At 36.4% G+C, this 21,879-nt stretch overlaps 1 protein-coding gene across 1 annotated transcript in view; it reads left to right on the top strand.

The window, feature by feature from the left end:
- LOC140161030 (RNA-binding protein 26-like) overlaps window positions 1–18,166 on the top strand; it is a 29,276-nt gene extending 11,110 nt beyond the window's left edge. The window contains 11 exon segments of the mRNA XM_072184410.1: window positions 3,133–3,518; window positions 4,944–5,075; window positions 5,557–5,698; window positions 9,553–9,605; window positions 9,608–9,778; window positions 10,679–10,873; window positions 12,786–12,890; window positions 13,389–13,610; window positions 14,113–14,199; window positions 15,052–15,234; window positions 16,194–18,166. Coding sequence (XP_072040511.1) covers window positions 3,133–3,518; window positions 4,944–5,075; window positions 5,557–5,698; window positions 9,553–9,605; window positions 9,608–9,778; window positions 10,679–10,873; window positions 12,786–12,890; window positions 13,389–13,610; window positions 14,113–14,199; window positions 15,052–15,234; window positions 16,194–16,292 — 1,775 coding nt within the window. The 3' untranslated portion in view covers window positions 16,293–18,166.
- Window positions 18,167–21,879: the final 3,713 nt, after the last annotated feature.

Here is a 21,879-nt window from a genome sequence, read left to right as displayed (position 1 = left end):
TTTAGACGGCCAGTTTGCTCCTGGGACGGGCAAAATTAATGCCTTTGACAGATGCTATATTATAAATTGTATGTTTTGAGAAGCTAATTGCCCTTTTTAGTAGACCGAATTTGTAGAACAAGGCCATATCAGCACATATTTGAACTCATTGAACCCCCGATGGGCTATAGATGTCCAGAGGTAAATGTTTTTAAAGGTCAAATTAGGACAGGCAATTTTATTCAAATGACGGGCAACCCTCAATTTCTAGCTAAGAGCCTGTTTGTGGGTGCTTTTGTTTTCACCTACAAACTTGGACCCACCTATGACATTCCACTCATAAAAGTCCATCGTCATAAAGAGAGCAGCAGAAGGTGCTACATGTCGTAATAATGCATATTGGGTATAGGTCCCCAATTGTAGGTGTAATACCAGGTCCACAATTCGGCAGTTAAATATATCTTGCCACCAAAGTCCACAATTTCAATAGTGAAATGTCAGTGCGTAGAGGTCCAATATTACGCTGTTAAATACATAGGAGGCTCATAGGTCCATGTTTGTCGGTGAAAACACGTAGGGGTGTGTGTGGGTTGTGGTGGGTGTATGTTTGTGTTTGTAAATGCTGGCAAATGAGGATGCACAAGAGAAATATCTGTGTTGCAGTAGGCACTGTGTTTCTAGATTGAAAACATCATAAATACACCTAAACCATGACTAGTTGGAGGTGTAGGGTCAGTCTGCACTTGGACAGGGAAAACTTAAGGATCCACTGTAGGAAGGGGATTTGAAGAAAACTTAAGCTGTGTGTCTGCAGTTACTCCCTATTCCAGATATCAAAAATAAAATAAAATGCTAACATTATGAGCTAACTCTTGGCCTATACTCAAGATTTTGAATGCTTAGTCTTGTGCCAAGTCTTAGAATTTTGTGACTACAATTGTAAGAAAACATGCAAAATTGCATGTTTTGGCCCATTTTCCCTCAAATTTCAAAAATATTAAAATTTTGTCTTTCATTGCCAGTTAGAACTAACTAAAGGATTAGGATTTAGCTATGTTTCATTTGGCAAACAATAATATTTTTTTAATTCCAAAAAATTAGTGTTGTGTTTTTTTGGAATAGGGAGTAGTTACTGAAAACACCCAAGTGGTGTATGGCTGTCCATAATTGCCGGTGGTGACCATTACGGGTTGTTGTTTGCGGTTATGGTTTCAAATAAGGACATGCACACACATCATGCTTCTTCTCTAAATAAATGAGGACACACCTGCAATAAGGCCAAAAAAAAATGTTTGCTTGCCCTCTACCGACCGACCCTAATTTTGGAAATCAGAAAAAAGGGTTTTTTTTCTATTTACTGTACAAAAGAATAACGACCCTATTTTTGGAAATTCCTGAAAAAGTTTTCTTTTCTTTTCAAATTTTTGCATTCTGAAGATGTAAAAAAATTTTATTTCTTCAACATTTTAGTTGTTTTGTAATGCTAGTTGATTCATTTTGACACCAAAATTGTCTGATTTTTCATATTTTGAGCCTTTTAATACAAACAGTAGAGTTTGCTAGTAATCCAAAAAAAAAAGAAAAAAAAAAGAAATCCCGACCGACCGACCCAATTGTTAAAATTCAATTTTTTTTTCTTGGCCTAAGGAATTGGGCACTAAGCACATATAATACCTTGCAAGTGTGTTTTCCATAATGTAATTAATAATTTTGCATTTCCAATGATATCTCCTGATAATGTATTAGTTTTTCATGGAGATGTAGTGAAGATGCTATAGTAATTAGTTCCCTGATATCAACATGCTTGTAATGTCTAGGTTTACAAGTATTGTCAAGCCCAGGGAAACAAAAATAACGAAGTCCTAGCTGCAACCCCTTCCAACACTACCATTCCTCATAGTTAGGGAGAAAAATTCTATTGTTCCAAATGCCCATTTAAGAAGTAGACAGACATGTTCCCTTGTATCATACGAGTGTCAAACATTCAGGAAGAGGTTTTATTTGGATAGTTTGGTAATTTTAGCTAAGGTTCTATAAACATATTCTTGTACAAAGTACTCAAATTTTTATGGAGACTTGACGTTTGGAAACCTACTTGTCTGGTTTCTTCGGCATGAGGGATGACTTGATCCGGCAGTGCTGGTAGTGTTTCTAGAATTGTTCGTAACTGTGACTGAGGTTGAATGATGCACCCACTTTGGTAGTTCTTTGCTTTGTCGTTTCTGCGACGAATCCATATGGATTCTCTTATCCATCTGGGATATTTTTCATCTTCTCTGTGGAGGAGCTTTGCTCAGTCACATTTATGACCGTTTGATCCAGAAAAACACTACTGGACATATTCTAGAAACACCACCAATGTTGCCGGATCAAGTCATAACTGACGACTTAGAAATCGGACAAGTAGGTTTCAAATGATTAAGTCTCATAAAAATACTTCTTACATGGATATGAATACCTGAGTGGAAGAAGGGCCCAACTCCATCAAAACTGTTTTTGAGATATTAAGGAAAAACTTAATATTTGGAAAAGTTTTATAGACAGAATGTTGTCATCTTCAGGGGACCTTTAACACATGAATATACAATATTACATACATTCAAAATTATATATGATGTTTCCATGGCAACGGTACAGGTCTTAATACAAGCTGGAGTTGGGCCCTTCTTCCACTAATATACTGTAAGTGCCACTTCCGTAACCAGATGCGTTATAAAAAGCTACAGAAATTTGATAATTATCCATTAGTTGCACATGTGATATGTTAGCAAGAAAGTTTATTGTAGTGAAAAGCAGTTTTCATGGATGAACAAAATTCCACTTTAACCCAATATTTGTGGAAGAAGGGCCCAACTCCATGGAGTTGGGCCTTTCTTCCGTGAAAACCATGATTAAGTGTACGTGGAAGACTATATTTAGAGAGTGGATTTTGGCTCATCTTTCACACACAAGGAAGAACTGTCTGCTGGCAATAAAATGCTGGGTCTAACTCATTTTTGTAAAAAATTGGAGTTGGGCCCTTCTTCCACTCAGGTATTCATATGTTTTATAGAACCTTCGCTACTAATTGAGTGTCAAACATGTTAGTGTTTGATCATGTAAAATATTTAGAATCCAAGATGAACATATTTTGCTTTCTTTTTGTTGTTGCAGAATTAGAAGAAATAGATGGCAATAAAAAGCAACCATCATCATTCCCAGCTCAAGAAAGCTCAAGAACTGTAGTAGATACCCATCATCATCATCATCATCACCAAAGTGCCAGACATCATCAACAGCAGCAGCAGCAGCAGCCTGCTGATGATTATCGCAAAGTTGTCGAGTCCCAAGGGGCGAGCCGAAAGAGGCCGCACGGTGGACATCCGAACAATATGGAATCACCACACAAAAGAGTGGTGGACTTTAAGTCCAATAAACCAAAAGGACGAATCACTGAGAATAATAGGACTCTTGAGCTCAAGAAAGTTCCCAGAGAACTGAACAATATATCTAAACTCAATGAGTATTTCCAAAAATTTGGCAGTATAGTTAATCTACAGGTAAGTGTGAATTTTCTATTGATTTTGTGCCTGTGTGGTATGGCAATTCATTATAAATTAATGTAGTTGGTTTGGAAGCGGATTTTGAGGTACATCACCAGGTAAGTTTAATAAAATCTAGAAGGTTAAATACCACTAATTATCTATTACACGGTTTTCAATGGGAAAATGGCTAAATAGTTCATTGTTGTATTTCCATGCATCGCCCAGGCCTATTAGTGGTATTTAACCAGAAATGCGTGCAGCAGCGTTAAAACTGGAGATTAAAGGGGTGTGGTCAAATTGTTCCAAATTTGTGGAGTTGTGTTGCTCAAGCGGTTTTGATATGAGAGGCATATACTTGTATTACAATGCCCCATACGATAGTACTTCCAGTTATGGTTACCACAATTCACCATGTTTTTGTTCCACCATCTAAACGAAATATACAATGTATCTGGGGTGTTAAATTTTAATGGGGTAATGAAAATATATTCATATACCAAAAACCTGAGTTTTGAAGAAGGATAATCGGAGGTGACAAGCGGTGGATCGGGTTACACCCTTGATTTGTGCTGCTATGTGACACGTTGTTCTTGTCAATTGTAAACTGTGATCCACAATGAAACCATGGGATGAGATTGAAATCAGTGCCATGAATAGATGTGGCTTCGGACATTGCGAGACCAGGGGTGTGTTTTGCTTAACTTTGAACACATTGTATCATAAGTAACCTGTTGTAAAGTTAAAGGTGCTCTTTACTCATCATCGCATGTGTAAAGTGCCTATTACTTGGGCTATTTCAGTTGAAATCCATATACACGCCTATGGAAGACATATCCTTCATCTTCCACACAGAGAATGTGAATTAATGTGTTTTGCAAACACCTCCTTGGTAGAAAATAATACTACCTATGCAGATTCCTTACCTTGCAACTTCAAACTTTGTGTGAAAAAGTGACAGGAGACAAAACATCTGTAAGAGTTTGCCCGGAAAGCAAGCATGTCTGTGAAGTTCTCATCCTGGTTCCCACCAAGTGAATAATCGGTCCCACATGATCCTCAGAAGAGTGAGAAGACCACTAAAATGTGTCTCTTTAAGATGTAGGACCATCAGTTTAGTCCAATACCCTTTCTCACCAACCTCCTTAAAGCAACTTGGTGTTCTTGGCAGTCATTGGATTTCAAATGGGGTTACCTGAATTTTTGGCTCCATTTGAAATCACACCCCATGTGGGATATTAAGGTCACATCTTCCATATGGGTTTCAACTGGAATAGCCTGATGCACTCCAATCATAGACCTTCATAGTGAAATGGAAGTTCCAATATATCGTAACTTCAGATAGATTTTGAGACTTATAATACTGTGTATAATAAGTGTAAGTGAAATACACCCCGGACAAGTGTTTCAGCAAAATCCATGTATTTTTTTCTCTTTTGACAGGTTGCATGTAATAATGATCCTGAGTCAGCATTGATCACATTTGCCACACATTACCAAGCAAAAGCAGCACATAATTGCCAAGATGCGGTGTTTAATAACCGATTTATAAAAGTCTTTTGGCATAGGGATGAGGTAAGCTTATGTTCCTTTTTTTTAAAATGCATTGAGCATATATTCTCCACTGCTTTTCACAGCGAAAATTAAGTTTCTTAAATTTTTTTGGGAGATGGGGTGTTTCGTGTTGCTTCAAGGATAGAAATATAAGAGCCAGTATTGCTTTGATAAAGTAACAGGTCTCTTAACTTTTCTTGAAGATACCAAAACCTACCCAAACATAGTTGAATACATTTGTAATCTTGTTTTTGGTGAGCCGTTCTGGATTAATGTAATTTGTGATCATACATGATTTGTGATCTGTATGATAAGACTTATATCATACATCCCCTATCTTGGCAAGTATGGAAATGAACCACTAGAGCAGCTGATTTTGAATCACAATCAAGTACAGATATTTAATCTGAAGCTTTGGGGATAAATCCCTAGCAGAATAACTTTTCTCATCAAGTTCTGAGAGGGAAGCTAATTTTGCTTGTTTTGTGTGTGATATTTTCAGGTTTCTGACAATAAAGCATCCGCCTCATCTCAGCCGTCTAAGCCATCACTGAAGGAAAGGCTAGGAAAACTCCCTACCAAAGCGCAGATGACATTTGTAAGAAATAAACCAGAAGCAGCTCAAACCTCCCAACAAAAGGTAAGTTGTCACATGATAACAGGAAATACTAGATTTTCAGCGTGTTTGCAATATGAGATCCGGTGTAACATCAGTTTGACGTTCCTTGCCATTGTATGACCACTCGTCAGACTTAAAGGAGAACTGTAGTGAAGAAACAAATTAATATCAAATGATTCTAAAATATTTATCAAGCATAGCCTGATTATTCAAAAAAGTTTTTTCACCATATTAGTGCAAAATATGAATAAAAACAACATTCTCTCGCCCAGTAATATTTCAAATTTGCCACTACTGCCGAAGGTGCCGATGGGATAGGGGCATATATTATGGGATGGATTTATGACGTCATTGTACTGAAAGTTCCTTGAGTTTGTGTACTAGATGCACTGAGAGGCTGAAAGGTGAACTACCATATGGCAGTCATAAATAAATGTAGGAGCAGTCTCAATGCAAAAGGTGATAAATTGACTTTAAATCATAATTGAAATCTCATATTTTCAGTAATTTACAGCTATTTTGTGCAAAAAGTAGCAATTTATTTCATCAAAAGTAGACTGATTTTACGCAAAAACAGATTCATTTATCGGAGACTTGATCATAGACTAGCATTCATCCAACCACTCTATCCATGATTAATTTTAATTTATTTGCTCTAAAATGACAAAAAATAATTCAAAGTAATTAGTATTATATCATTTGATAGGTCAAAATAAGTATTTTTAGGATAAAATGTTGAAAATATTGTTCAGGATTCGGAAGACTTAAATCAAGACTACGTCATTTTCATCCCAGTGTTTCTAGTTGAGTATCGGACTGGTGCGAGACTGCGAGTGCTGTGAAGTTGTAAATAACTTCAAAACAAAAACTTGCCTATGAACTTCATTTAAACTAAGTTGTTAAAATGAGAAGTTAATAAGAACAACTCTTCCAATACCACATCTTTCAATCCACACAATGCCAGCCAATTGTGAAGAAAACTCAGTCTATGATATTGCTCGGAGACATAATTTTCCCCGGATGATTTTATGCTCACCAAAGTCATCGACCCCATACCAGAGCTGTGAGTTAGCCGGCGAAATATGCAGTAGACAGGACAGTAGTGTGTAGCATAGGCCTATCATGCATGTGGCGGAGAATGATAGAGGTATACATTTTGTCTGCACTTTTGTAGACTTACATGGATTATTTTCGGGGATTATTTTATTCTTCTTTTACTGGTGAAATGAGTTGTGATGGAATCAATTGTTAAAATTCACTGGATAGGCCATCCATTCACTTCACTTCTTGATTCACTCGGCATATGTAGCAGTTGCGAATTCTGGATTGTTTATAGGAACTGGCGGACAGTCACAACAAATGCTTTCAAGTGACCTGTTTATATCACACTGAATCCCAAAATGTTTGACACAAATCAACAAACCTGTTTATCATAAGAAACAAATTCACAAACTTGTCCATAGGAATTATCAAGAATAATGACCCCTGTCGCTGACCTGAATTCTGAATTAGAGTTGGTTAATATTGCACATGGGACGATGTCGATGCGTGCTTTCGATAGTGCAATGACTTCCCATGCTACAATCCCTGAAATTGTTTCAAAACCTATTGAATGCATGTTTTTATAAAAATAGTTACAGAAACCAGGTTGGGATTTTATTTATAAAGTTTCTTATACAATTTATTATAAATACTGTTACAAATACAATATTCATGAAGATTGAAACAGCAAGATCCAATTTATTGTTTTCTTATAATAGCAACACTGCTTGTTTACTTTCTGGCAGTTCAGTCAGAGCTGCAGTTCAGTACAGTTGCGTCATAGCCTGACATAGGCTATGAATATTCATGAGCAAAATGGCAGCCTCCGTTAGCCAAAAAATTGCATCAAAAATTGCTTATTTCTATCTTATGAGACTTTAGATGTCAGTTTTATTGGTAATTATGAACAAGAAACTATATAAGGTATCATATGAAGCTTGATTGTAGTATCACTACAGTTCTCCTTTAACATGATATTAAATCGATGTACCATGAGTAAGTGCTGTGTACGCTTATGAATGTTTATACATTTGTTCGGCTGAAGTTTGGTAGTGATGTAGGTGTGTATTTCGGTAGTCACTGTATCCACTGTAGGAAGGTGTGGCTTTTAAACAAGGACACGCACACACACCATGCTTCTTCTCTACATAAATGAGGACACACCTGCAATAAGGAATTAGGCACTAAGAACCTTATAATGCCTTACAAGTGTGTTTTTCATATTAAATAGGGCATTTATTTACATGTAATTAATAATTTTGCATTTTCCAATGATATCTCATGATTGTGACTTTGTTTTTCATGGAGATCTAGTGAAGATGCTATAGAAATTAGTTCCCTGATATCAACATGCTTGTAATATCTAGGTTTACAAGTATTGTCAAGCCCAGGGAAACAAAAATGGCCATGCGTTTTGAGTTGGGCCGGTAATGTGTTACATGTTTTCGCGAGATGAAAAGTGCATGTTTTTTCGTTTAGATATGAATATCTTTCACATATTATATCCAACATATATAAAAGTATACATTTTCTGGCTGCAAATGAACCAAGGAATCCAAAAATGCACTTTAAATTGACACAGGGTGTAACACTAAGGAGTTATGAAACTGAAAATACCAAATATTTTAGGGAAAAATGTAAAATTTGACAAATTAAAAAAAAAAGTTAGCTTCACCCCACATATTTAAAAGTTCCATATTTGAATTCCTCTCAGTCAGAGCTTTAAATACATATATAACATCATAGGGTTCAATAATATTAAAATGATTTTGCGCCAGCCTCTTTCAAGGCATATTTTCCCATTGACTTCAATGTATTCCCGAACGGAAAATAAAATATGCAAAATTGCTTCTCAAAGCAAATTAAATTACCTGGAATATGATTGTATGGTGTTATAGTATGCAGTTTAAAGTGAATTGTAAAAATGTGAAAAAAGAAATGGACCTCTTGCATCATATGACCCCTGGGGGTCACTTTTATTAAATTTGCTCCTCCTGATCCTCCTCCTCCTGATCCTCCTCCACCCCGCACATTATGCTAATTAGATGCAAATTATTCAAATGTTAATAACTTTTTACAACTTTTTTAAGGTTTCCTGTATTGGTCTCATCACAAGCTTTAATTTGACACCAAATTTAACTACATAGGCTGCTTATTAACTGAGAAAATTAAAAAGATGAACCCTAAAATGTCGCGCGCATGTAACATCTCCACCTATTTACTGGCCCAATTCAAAACGCATGGCCAAATAACAAAGGTCTGCAACCCCTTCCAACACTACCATTCCCCATAGTTAGTGAGAAAAATTGTATCATTCTAAAGTTACCAAAATTTAAATTTTGATGGTTGAATGTTTATACATTGGTTCGGCTCAAGTTCGGTAGTGATGTAGGTGTGTATTTCGGTAGTCACTGTATCAAATTGCACACATAAAGTTAATCGCCCAGAGCGTACATGTTTGTGTGCAAGGATGGTTTGTTGGCACTCTGGCATTGCAACTGCAAAAAGCATTAACGCTCACTACCGAAATTAAGGTGAACCAAGGAATATTTCTTTTAATCATAAGTTTTAATCATATGAATTTAAAATCTCTGATTTTAAAGGTGAATAAACCCTGGGGATCCCCAGAGCTGATTAAAAACTCAAAAATTTCAGTGCAGTTGATGTACTACAGGTTTCTCACAGAATATTTAGGTGCATCATTGGGTACTACAATCATGCACAAAATAGAAATTCAAGACAAATTAATCTTGGCGCTGTGAAGCACATTGTACATTATTGCTTTAAATGTGAATTTAATAATGTCTTGTTTTCATTGTGTTCCTTTGCAGACAATAGTCCGACCTCTCGGCATCTCCAAGACAATCATCAACCCGTCAGCACTGAAATCCCCACCAGTCCTACCGCCACTCAAAGTATTGCAGCTGCACAGAAGAAGCTTGCCATGGCGCAAGAAGCCATCCGCAAGAAACATCAAGAACAGAGGAAGGAAGCCATCAAGAAGAAGATTAATATTCAGAAACAAAAACAGGAATTATTAGGCAAATTAATAGAACAACAAAAGGTTGGTATTACAAAATTATGGTTTATCTGTCAAATGACATTCAGGGATTTTAAGTGTTAGCCCTCTTTGAATTGATCAAAGATGTATTTTCTAAAAATAATTACTTGCTTTGGAAATATGATACAGAATAATGGATCTAAAAAAGAAATTTAAGTAATGGTTATGAACGAGGTTAATGACTTTGCATCATTTATTTTTTGGCTATTGTGAAAATTCTAAACATTTTTCTTGGACCTGGGAATATTCGTCGGCACTGTGCTCTTATTGATATACCTTGGTTCTAAAATTTAAGCAAAATGATTAGACTTTCCACACCCGCAAAACAGCTGATGCGCAGTCATTAACCAGTAAATGATGCACTCAAGTAACTGTTTGTATTTTTGCATTTTCATATATCTTTCTCCAGATACAGATAATGAATTAGTTTTTCATGGAGATGTAGTGAAGATGCTATAGTAATTAGTTCCCTGATATCAACATGCTTGTAATATATATGTTTACAAGTATTGTCAAGCCCAGGGAAACAAAACTTTACTTAATTTGAGAAGTTGCTAAATGTATTCAAAGGTGTGCATGGAAGTTTTAAATTTTGTACTCGCTTTGTTTATTATGTTTTTATTCCTTTGAGTGGAGATTTGTTGATTCAGAAATCAATTTTTCCAGTTCATTGTTCTTCAACTTAAAAATGAATTTTGGAACTTTTTAGAATATGTTTATGTGTCTGAGTACATGTTTCTTTATTTGAGTACATGTTTCTTTATTTGAGTACATGGTTCTATATTTGAGTACATGTTTAGTAATTGAGTACATGTGTCTGTATTTGAGCAGGTTTTATACATGCATGTGGTGAGAATAGTGAATGTGACACCTGATATCCATTATTCTATTTCTGTTCCCAAGGTGCTGATAGGCAAACTAGAGAAGAACAAGAACATGAGTGCTGAAGGCAGAGCAGCCATCATGAAGTCAATCAAGACAATCTCGGAGCACATCGACAAGACCAAGAAGGAGATGAGTCTGGCTACCAAACCAGCGATGACTGTGCCTAAAAACAAGCAGGAGGTAGGGCACCTAGTCAACAGGGCCCCTTCCCAGGTATCGCTTCTGAGGTGTAGGATTAAGAGGGCGGTAGAAGTGCAGGATTTTGTGTAGGATTCCATGAGTGGATTTTTTACGTCCATCGCAACGTTTAGAGGCTTGTTTGGTATACCAATTGTGTATTCATGCCATACACAGGGCGTAGTGAGAGTTTTTAAGCAAAGCAACATATGTTGACAAAGTTGTGAATGGCAAGGAAGCTTTTTACGCAGTCAACCAAATATTTCCAATCAAATTTAGTACCAAGAGCCCTTTAATATATGGTAGATAATGTTTTTCATTCTTGGTTCCTCAATGGTGTAGCAAGATTAATGCGATTCCTTTTAGGCAATTAAAAAATAGGCACCATAGACATTGAAACTATTATGCCAGTTTTAGGGTTTGTTTGAGCAGATCAGGTGGTGACATTCATCCACAAATGCCTATAATTGAGCTTTTCACAAGATTTAAAAATCATCATCATTTTCACCAACACCCATTGTGCTCTAACATAAGATAATCATACAAAATCCTTGATTTCAACTGTTCACATTGTTTGTTATTTGCTGTTGTTAAGCCTTTGCAGTGACGTGAGGATTTGCCTATGTTTGCTATGCTAGTTTCTTTTGTTAATTTAGGGATGTGTATTTTTTCCATATTTCCCTTATATGTGATTTTTGTTGAATCCCTGTTGTTTGTGTACCTCTGTGAGCATTGGTAATGTTTCTACTGTGACTTGCATATAATAGGTGTATTTTTGCCTGCGATGTGAATATTTTTGAAATTTTTCCTTTCTTACCTCCTTGTCCTTTTACCTCATCCTTGCTTTGTTTTCTTTCGCCCTTCTCCTCTCCCCCTCCTCTTCTTATTTTTATGTTTTCTTATATTTCTTTTCTGTAGTGTCTGAAAATAGTTGATTTACTTCTTAAATTTCGCTTTGTGCACTCACACTGATTACATGCTACTTTAAATCTCATACCACAATGTGGTACAAGCAATATTTATGACTACCTTAATTAAATAGTTTGTCTCAAAGCCCCCGCGCGCATTAGTAAAAATCACCCGCTTATTGCACTTTTATTCCGGATATATTAAGGTAGCCCTATTGGCTAATGCAAAAATTGAGATTTTCTTCCAATTTAAATATGTTAAAGCTCTTGACTTGTAGATTACAAAACTGAAAATTTGGTTTCAATCGGACATTCGGTTATCCAGATATGGCCTGTCAAAATGTTGCAAAACCAACAAAATTGGCAACAACTTTCTTTTTAGTTTCTATATTTTTTATGTACCAAGTTTCAGTACCATACCTTTTTTAATTGTACCTGAAAACTTTACTTTGCATAATTCATGCATATATAATTAGAAAATTACCTGGCAACACTGCATGCCAAAAATAAAGAAAATAAAAAGAAAGTTGTTGCCAATTTGTTGGTTTTGCGGCAGTTTGACAGGCCATATTTCGAGAACCGAATGTCCGATTAACATAAAATTGTCAGTTTTGTAATTTGGAGAGCATGGACTTACACATTTTTTAATTAGAAAAAAATCTATATCCAATAGTGCTACCTTAAGTAAATTTCATTTTTCTTCCAAATCCACCACACAAATATCTCGTAAAACTCAAAAAGTCATAAATCTCTATAAAATTCTTCATCTTGACCACAATGGAACTATGTGCACATATTTTTATGATTTCAACCTTCTTGAGACATGAAAGGTGGTATATTCTTGTCAAAAAGCTTGTCCTACAGTTTAAATAAAAATTAAAGTTAACAAAAACAGCCCCTTATTGAAAAACCGCATTCTACATTTGGTTTTCAACTTGGGAAGGGCTTTGTGAAAACTATTAAAGTAAGATGGCCTAAAATCCCACATTACATAAGAACAAGTTTTGTAATCATAATTATGTTACACTGATTTTATTCAGGCCCAGAAAGAATTGTTGGACATGGAGCTTGAGCTGTACAACCAGCAAAGTGAAGGTGCTGACACCAGTGAGCTAAAGCAAAGAGTGGAGCTATTGAGGAAAGAGGTAAAGCAATTGGTGTATTTTGTTTAATGAAGCAATGCAGAACACAAATCACTTGCTTGCTGGCAAAAAAAGGCATTTGTTTACATTTTGAGAACGTAAACTCAAAAGTAGGGCTCTGATTGGCAAATTCAATCATGTGACAATCATAAGAACCTACTTATAATCTGATTGGCCGATTAGGCGGCTCTGCATGATATCTCCGTCCACTTAGGTGGTGACCACGAAGCGTCACCGATAGAACTTAACGGCGACTGATTGGGAATTTATCCGCGACCAGCAGTGCAAAAACCAGCGAAGATGTTGGTGATCGTGTACGTGGTATCTGAAGGATCACAGGGTCAATTCCCCAGGGGTGCCAAGTGAATTTGTTCATCTTCTCTCCTTTTTCATTCCTACTCTGCCTTACAATATCAAAAGACCTTGGTCTGTGTTAGGGTTAAGTAAACTTATTTTAGATTTGAAAATGTGAGCAATATTGTATGAATTGTTTTGTTTCAGGCACAGTCATTGGGTTTACTACCAGGAGGCAGAGGCAGAGGCAGAGGCAGTCTTACCTCTAGAGGTGCTCACGCACAAGGTCCTGGTCGGGGAAGAGGACGGGGATTCCAGAGAGGGAGAAGAAATAGTCGCACAACAACTACATTAGACAAGCGCCCTCGTGTGCTAAGTGTATCAGGGTTTAATGCAGAGGACAAAGACGAAGTACTAATGCATTTTAGTGTAAGTAGTTTTGTGTGAAATTCTGTTTTACATTTTGTTGTTTGTGTATGTCGTGTTCTCAATTGAACCACTAAATATTGTGGATATAAGAATTTATTAGTTATTGTTGCACTTGAGATGATATTGAATTAAAGATGGGTAACCTAGCCTCATCCCCCACACTTTTTCCTCACAAAATGGAGATTGTGGCATCAGAAGAAAGCTCATATATTTCTCATAATCCCAATGAAATTTTAGGACTAAAATATATATATTCTGTTCAAATGTTATGAACAAAAAAGTGATAGCCTGATCCCCAAACATGGTATATCACACATAATGTTCTATTGGCCATTGTGAAACATGTTTTTACTTCTAATATCAAAACGGCTAGTGCAATTCACCTCAAAATTTAGCAATGGGATTACTTTGGTACAGGCCTCAATGTGAGGTACAAAACAATACGAACAAATCTCACCACCTACCTTTAATAATTGTTCTTTTTATGTCTTTTTTGTGACAGGCATTTGGTGAATTTGAATCAGTTGAATATGATAATGTCAGTACCAAGTATATACTAGGTTTCAAGACTAGATTAGAGGCTGAAATGGTAAGTTTGGGTATTATTGATTAATTTATTATTTGTTTGGGAAAAATAGGTTATTTGTTTGGGATTGCAGAGATAAGCGTTGTATTTGATTTCAGACTCAAATCTCATTAAACATAAGGTGCAAAAAATAAGAAATTCCTTTTTCTAGGTCCTGTGGAATACTTATATAATTTGAAACAAGACATATTTTGGCTTATATCCAGACAACAGTCCTTTATAGTATTTCACATTGTTAATGAGAAAGAAGTAAAGGTTTTCTCGCGGTACCCACATTTAAATTTTGAAGTGGGGATGGAATTAATGTTTGATGAGGCTTTTGATAAGGGAGTACAGCCAAATGGTTTGCTGAGCTCAGCCAAACTTTGCTGCCTTCACTGACGGTACAGCTTCGCTAGAGGCTTTGATACTAACAAGCGAACAATATACAAAGTCAGTAAAGCAGTAGGGTTATAATATAAACACAGGTTGATGACACAACCGTAATCAATTTACTTTGTGTTTAGAAAGTACATAATGACCCACTCATCAAATGCTCAAGTGGTCATTAAACAAGCATGTCTGGGGTTGTTTTCTGTGATCAATAGAAAGTCAATTAGGTGTCATGGGGTGGTCAATTCAAGCATGGTCGTAAAATAGATTCGATCAATTTTTGGTCAATGGTTGAATCGGAGCTGTTTTTTTACAGGCTTTTATGGGTTTTGGCTTTGCTAAAAGCCAGGTACCCCTTCGCTAGAATGTGTTGGCTGTCCTTCCTAAGGCTGTGAACGCCCAAGTTAGTAGCCTATATATATTTCAATATTGTTGAATACTTCAGTATTGATTATTATCATATGGTAAAATATCTCCCTCCAGGCTGGCAGTAAAGGAGCCAAATATAAAGACAACGTTCTCACCGTGTCATGGTACACACCACCACCAACTGTAGTAACCAGCTTGGATCTACATGTAGGCGTCGCTGGCAATGAAGCAGCAGCACTAGATGTAGGAGAAGAACCACAAGTAGAAGATGAATTGGAGATTGAACCTGAAGAACAGGTGAGTGGCATGACCTCACGATCGGGACAGGGGTCAATTTCACTACACTTTAAACCTTCATAACTCAAGTAACTGTTTGTAAAGTTACGAATACCCAATACTAGACATAACTTTAAAAAGAGCCCCTTATTACTTATGAAGGGTACCGTTTGTAAGTAAGTTAATGAAATGGAACTTGGGCGTAAGTTACGAATGATTTTGAGACTTACAAAGTTAAGTAAAGTTAAATAAGATTGACCCCTGGTCATATAGGGAAGGTCAGAAAATAACCCCGATTGGCCATTGCAATATGGACCATTCCACTTCACTTAGACAAATTCAAATAACCATAATCTGAAGGTTTTGTAGGTGGACTTTCCCTCAGCAGAAGATTTTTTTTCTTATATGGGCTGAATACAATTCCTACCTGGGCCAGTAAACCATTATTTTCTGGGCCACTATGATGAGCCAAATATGATGATAAATAATTGTGTTTTGCCTTCCACATGCCTTCTATTGCCCAATAGGAAGGGAAGAAGGAACAATCAGGAAATCACATAAGTTTTTTTTTCATATTTGGCATGGGGAGTGGTGAGCCTTAAGATAAAAAGATTAAGACAATGGACAGTATATATTTTTCAGGGATTTGGAGAGTCCCTGAACCTAGAGCCAAGTGCCAGGATTTAACCAAAACTTTTGTATCCAAAATGGGCAATGTTATAATTTGTATTCAGTTCATAATATATATAAAAAAATCCAAAACTGCATACATGTAGTGTGTGAATCAATAATATTTTGATTCTTGCAAAGGGGATTTTGTAGGAATAATTGGATTCTCGCACACAAATCCCCTTTGACAAGAATCAATTTTGATCTTATGGGAATCTTGGTGAGAGTTAATTCCCAGATTTCTTGCCAAAAATTCCAACCCTGATTCAGAATTCTGACAAAGTCTGATCTATTTTGCTTCATTTTCTCAGGAACCGGAAGAAGAGGAAGATGATTTGGACGATTCCTTGCTCCTGGGAGACGACGATGACGATGATGAAGATTCAGAAGCTAGAGCATGGCGTCGATGATGACCACTATTACAAATTGTATTTTATACTGAGCTTACTTAGAGATTAGCTGAGGAGTGTGTATCTATATATACATGTGTATATATTTCAAATCCTCATAATTGTAGCTATTCTGTGAAGAATACTATGGACAGTTTGCAATGGATTTGTAGGAATGGGGCTGTTCCAGTTGAAATCCATACACCCTCTTATGGAAGTCATGATGTTAATCTTACACACAGGCAGTGTGAATTTCAAATGGGATTACCTGATTTAAGGTCTCCATTTGATATCTACACTCCCTGTGTGAGAGATTAAGGTTATGTCTTCCTTTGGGTGTGTATGGATTTCAACTGGAATGGTCCACTGTAGCAGCATTCATAAATACATTACCATGCAGTGTCAGTTTGATAATGGTATCAAAACTTGTGAGAAGAAAATGTGTTTTGCTGATATTTGATCATCTGTAAACATGAGCATGTGTTTTAGCATTTGGAAGTTAAAGACATCACAAAATGCCATAATTCACTCGCAACCAGGGTGTTACCCATTTATTCGTCATTGGGACAGGTAAAATTAATGGCTGTGACATATGCTAACTTCTACAGATGATGCTTGAATAAGTTCTGTGAACTCAAAACAAACCAGACTAATAAATGGAGGCTATAGCAAAATCTATTTAAACTAACGGAACCCCTAGAAGGGGCAGAGGTCTGATTTATGTTTTCAGGGTCAAATTTTGAACTGGCAGTTTTGGTGAATATGATGGGCACTTGTCAAATTTAGCTAAGACCCTACTCACAACCATTTTGTTGTATTGTTAGCAACATGGAGGGAGGTAACCAAGTTGTAGCACTAAACTGATTCTTGCCATGATTCTCTGTAACTGTGTTGCAAGAGTCAAAATCATTTCTCCAAAATTGTGCACATTCTGAACACAAAGAATCTGTTGATTCCCTCTGATTCTCATTGAATGTGTTTGTTCGGATCAATGTTGATTCCGTGAGCCAAAAGGGAACCTCTGCAATGTCATGCACCTATCAATTAATGTCTTAATATTTTCATTAGTATGACTTGATTAATTTTGTATACAATGTATCTCTCCCATCACAGCATGCATGCACTACGGTCATCATCTTCATGTAAAAACAAAACAATGGCATTGGAAACCAATCATTAGGACCCACTTTGGTATAATTATGCACAATGCACAATCAAGTCCCAATGTTTACAAATAAACTGATGGCATTGTTAGCTGTACCTGAACAGATGATGAAGCATCATCAGAAGTGGGTCCCCTAACCCTCTTGTGTATTTGTGAATGCTGTTACCATTTCTGTGTTTCAAAATTTTATGAGTAATAAGATTACTGACTCAATTGTAGCTACGAAAATGTATTTTTTTCAGTAAAAATTTGCTGGCTAAATTTAAATAATTTGCAATTGATCTAGAGTGACTGTAAAACAAGTCGAAGGATGAGTTGCAGAACTAGTGTTGAAATGCTATACCGGGTCCATATTGAAGTATGAAGTCATTGGACTGCTTAAAGGAGCATGATTGTGATTTCATCACAATGCTTCTACTTCCCAGCCTGAGGAACAGCCTCCTTTAAATGGGCTATTCCATTTAAATTCCACACTTCCCCTGTGGAAGATGTTGGAAATATCTTCCACAGGGGAAGTATGAATTTCAAATGGAATGAACACATTAGGCAGCTCCATTTTAATTTCATACACCCTCTGAGAAAGATTCAACCCGACTCTCACTGAGGGAATGCGAGTTTCAAATGGAACGGCTAATGTGTTCATTCCATTTGAAATTCATACTCTCCTATATTTCCAAAATCTTCCACAGGGGGAGTCTGGATTTTAAATGGAATAGCCCAATGAAGCAGGCTTGTTAATTAGAATGAATGTATCTAATTATGTCACAGATGTAGAAAATGAGATTCAGAACTCGCTGTTATCTTTTGGAGGTATTTTTGTGTTTTGGCCAGTGTGCATTTGAAACTAATCGCTGTTTTTTTTTTCGTGACACTCGAAGACCAGAATTTGTGTTAGTTTGGTGCATGTGTGGTCAGCATGGACCGGAACATCCCATATTTGCTCCATAGTTGATGCCGCCTATATACAGTATGGGATAGGGAGTCCAAATTCACCGAAATTGATTTCAATGGACTGACTTCATACTTCAAACTGGAGTGGGTATATACTTACAAAGTTAAAAATCAAAGCGAGTGGATAGCATTTTAAATGTGAAATATTGGAGCACTCCTTGAAGAGATAATCATTTGCTAAAGCAGAACAACCTAGAATTCATTTATGAAACAAGCATAAATGTATATATGTGTGCTCATAAAGTTCATATAATGCCAAATTTGAAAGCACTCTGATGAAGGGATGCTGCAGCCAAACAAAATTGTTTCGCTCGCCCAAGATTGCATTAGTTGGAGAAAGCTTGTAGTCGCCTGCTCTGCAGCCGACTGATGATGATGACATTCAACATGAGGACATAATGAAAGTACATTGGCTATTCTAGTTGAAATCCATACACACCTTAATTACGGAAGACATGATCTTAATCTTCTACACAGTGGGTGCAGACTTGAAATGGTGTCGCCCATTCAGGTAATCACGTTTAAAATTCACACTCCCTGTGTGGAAGATAACGGTCATGTCTTCCACAGGGGGTGTAAACCGGTGTATGAATATCAACTGGAATAGCCGTTTGTGTACTTTCATTCGTTCTGTAGTGATTCTGTTGAATTTAGAAACCATGCTTATTATACTAATACGAATGGTCAACTAATACATGCAGAATGTGTTATATGCAATATATCTTATGATTGATGATCATTTGATGGAAAATTGTTTTCAAATATTTTGTACAGAAATCGCTGATTGGCCCTTTTATGGAAATGCTCCATTTTAGTAATGATTTACAACTATTATGGTTGCATATTTTTGTTGCAATTGTGTCATCTTTTTGATCTAAAATCTGGGACTTGTTGTGTTTGTTCTACAGTATTATGTTATATATGACCCTCTTGGGTTTTGTCAGCACTTGGTATTAGAATATGAGTCAATCCTTGGGACCTATAGTCCATTTGGCTTCCTTGAGACGGTGTTTACGAGTGATACACGTGTGATCAAAGGCAGTGCATCTGTAAGGTGTGAAGTGTCCGCACCCTACAGATGCACTGCTTTTGATCACATGTGCATCACACCTTGCCGCTGTTTCGAGATAACCAAATGGACAATACGTTAAATATCTTTGGATTAAATGGCAAAGAGATAAGACTTGAGAGAGCCCATACTTGGCCTTGTTTGCATGTCACTCATGGAAGGCACAATAGAGGCCGTCAGCCTTTTCCGCGGGATCCACCATCTTGTGGGTACTGCCGTTCTGCATGTCATGTGTAAGACATTACGCCCACGATTACGCGGAAGTTACAGCATGTGACGCACCTCTTCAATCAAGCGTCAACGCGGTGATGTTAGCAACAAGGCACTCCGTACCCACAAGATGGTGGCGTTGATGTCACAATGACTACCTCTATAGTATACCTGCGGGCTGTTTCACCATGCGTCATGCAAACATTGATATGAAGTATGTACTTGTTACGCTCTAATATGTGTGTTCCAATTAATGCTGGAGGCACACTATTTTAGTCTACATCGTGACACTCCAATATAGGGGTTTACACACTGGGCCATTCAGAGTCTGGGCTCTCTTAGGTCTAATCCCTTTGTTGAATGCACTAGAATGTTGCTTGCAAAAATTTCTATACTTCTGTAGTTGACTTGAAAATTTGAGTGGGTGATCTAAATGATCATTGCATCATTCTGTTCTTAAATTTAAATTTAAATTCTTTGTTCAAGTAAACCATGTGGAACAGGTGTGAAAGTGGTCGATTTATTTAGTTGTTTTATAATGAAATGTTAATGCCGCACATTGCTAAAGTCACAAGAAAAGCCTAATTGGTGCACATTATCATGGCTTTTTGTGTTTTACATGTCCTCATCCTGCTATGTTAATTGCCCAACTCATTGGGGGATGATACATTACAATTGACAAAATGAAATGTTGGCAACTAAATGTTTGAGAAACTTAACACTTTTGACATCTATCTATATCACATTATGCATGATGTAACAAGTTGTTTTAAGGCATTCTTGTTAAGTGACTCGCGTTCATTGAGGCTCAATGGCTATGCAGCATTGTAGAAGATACCGGCTCATCAGTAATACTTCAATGAATGAGTTTCCCCAACATTGAATTGTGCATACTGATGTTGGAAAAGGATTGTGGCATATGTGTCGGTTTCTTCATTTTAACACAGAACGTTTAATTATCAGATACTCTACACAATAAAAAGTGTGCTTGCTCAGATAAACCCCTTGCAATTCCCTTCTTTTGTTCTAATCAAAAGTAATTATTATGATAATTAGATGTAGGACAAAATTTAATGACCGTGATGAATCATACTGGAGAAGTTATCTGTTTGGGCACAAAGAAACTTAGTCACTTTAAGCGTCATTCTTGAAATTTTAGTCACTTCTAGGGTTATTCTTGAATTTTGAGATCTCAGATGCAAAATTCAATATCCAAAAGCTGCTTTGTGTATTTTTATTTTATTTGACCTTTGTCATCAATAATAAGGGATGGTCACGGTAATCTTGTCTCATCTCAAGTTGAGAGCCGACGAGAGTGCCATTAGTGCGTTTATGTGGTTGTGTCACCAGGGTACTAAAAACTTACTAATTGTTTTGAACACCAATGTTGGTGAGAAAAGTTACACAAGGCAGCAAATATTGTGTGTTGCATTTTGTCCCAGAACTCTTGAAATACTTGATATGAATTATGATATAAATATCCTTGTTATATTGTAAGATGATGCCTTGCGCTTGTATATGGATATAATAGTACTACCATTATAAAGATTTTAGCATTTTTATTTTTGCGCTACAACTCCCTACCTATGGCATGCATAGAAGGTTGGAGAGTGATTAAAATATATGACAAGAATTTATAAAGTAGGCCTATATTAAATGTGACTCCGTCAATTGTTGAAATCATGATGCACCCTATTATTCAAACCTCTTGAAATGTCATATAAACCACATTTCGTTTAAAACCATTTACAAAGCTGAAGGCATCATTACTTTTTATTGTAAATAAATGTGGAATTTTGTTGAACATGAAGAAAAAAGAGAATTAAAAAGAACCATACAAATGTAATTTTGTTGAACATAAAAGACAGAAGATTGAAAAGAACCATATACAATATGGCAAACAAAAAATGGTGATCAGAAAAAAAAACTGAAAAAAATATTGGGAGAAAAAAATCACCTATGATCGAACACCAGAAAAGAATTCTTAAAAGAAAAAAAAACGATTCATCAAAAAGAAAATATCAATGAAAAATATTTTGGAATTTTATGATAAATGGTTCAACAAAACAAAAAAACATGAGAGAAAAAAAGGGAAAAAACAAAACAAAATCACAGAAGAGAGATGACAAGTGTTATGTTTTATGCTTTGCTTGGAAACTTGATTTCCGTAATGTGTCACTTCTATGCTATGCTTGGAAACTTGATTTCCGTAA

This window comes from Amphiura filiformis, chromosome 9, assembly GCF_039555335.1.
Source record: "Amphiura filiformis chromosome 9, Afil_fr2py, whole genome shotgun sequence".
Classification (NCBI taxonomy): Eukaryota; Metazoa; Echinodermata; class Ophiuroidea; order Amphilepidida; family Amphiuridae; genus Amphiura; species Amphiura filiformis.
This window is presented reverse-complemented; position numbering and strand designations above follow the sequence as displayed.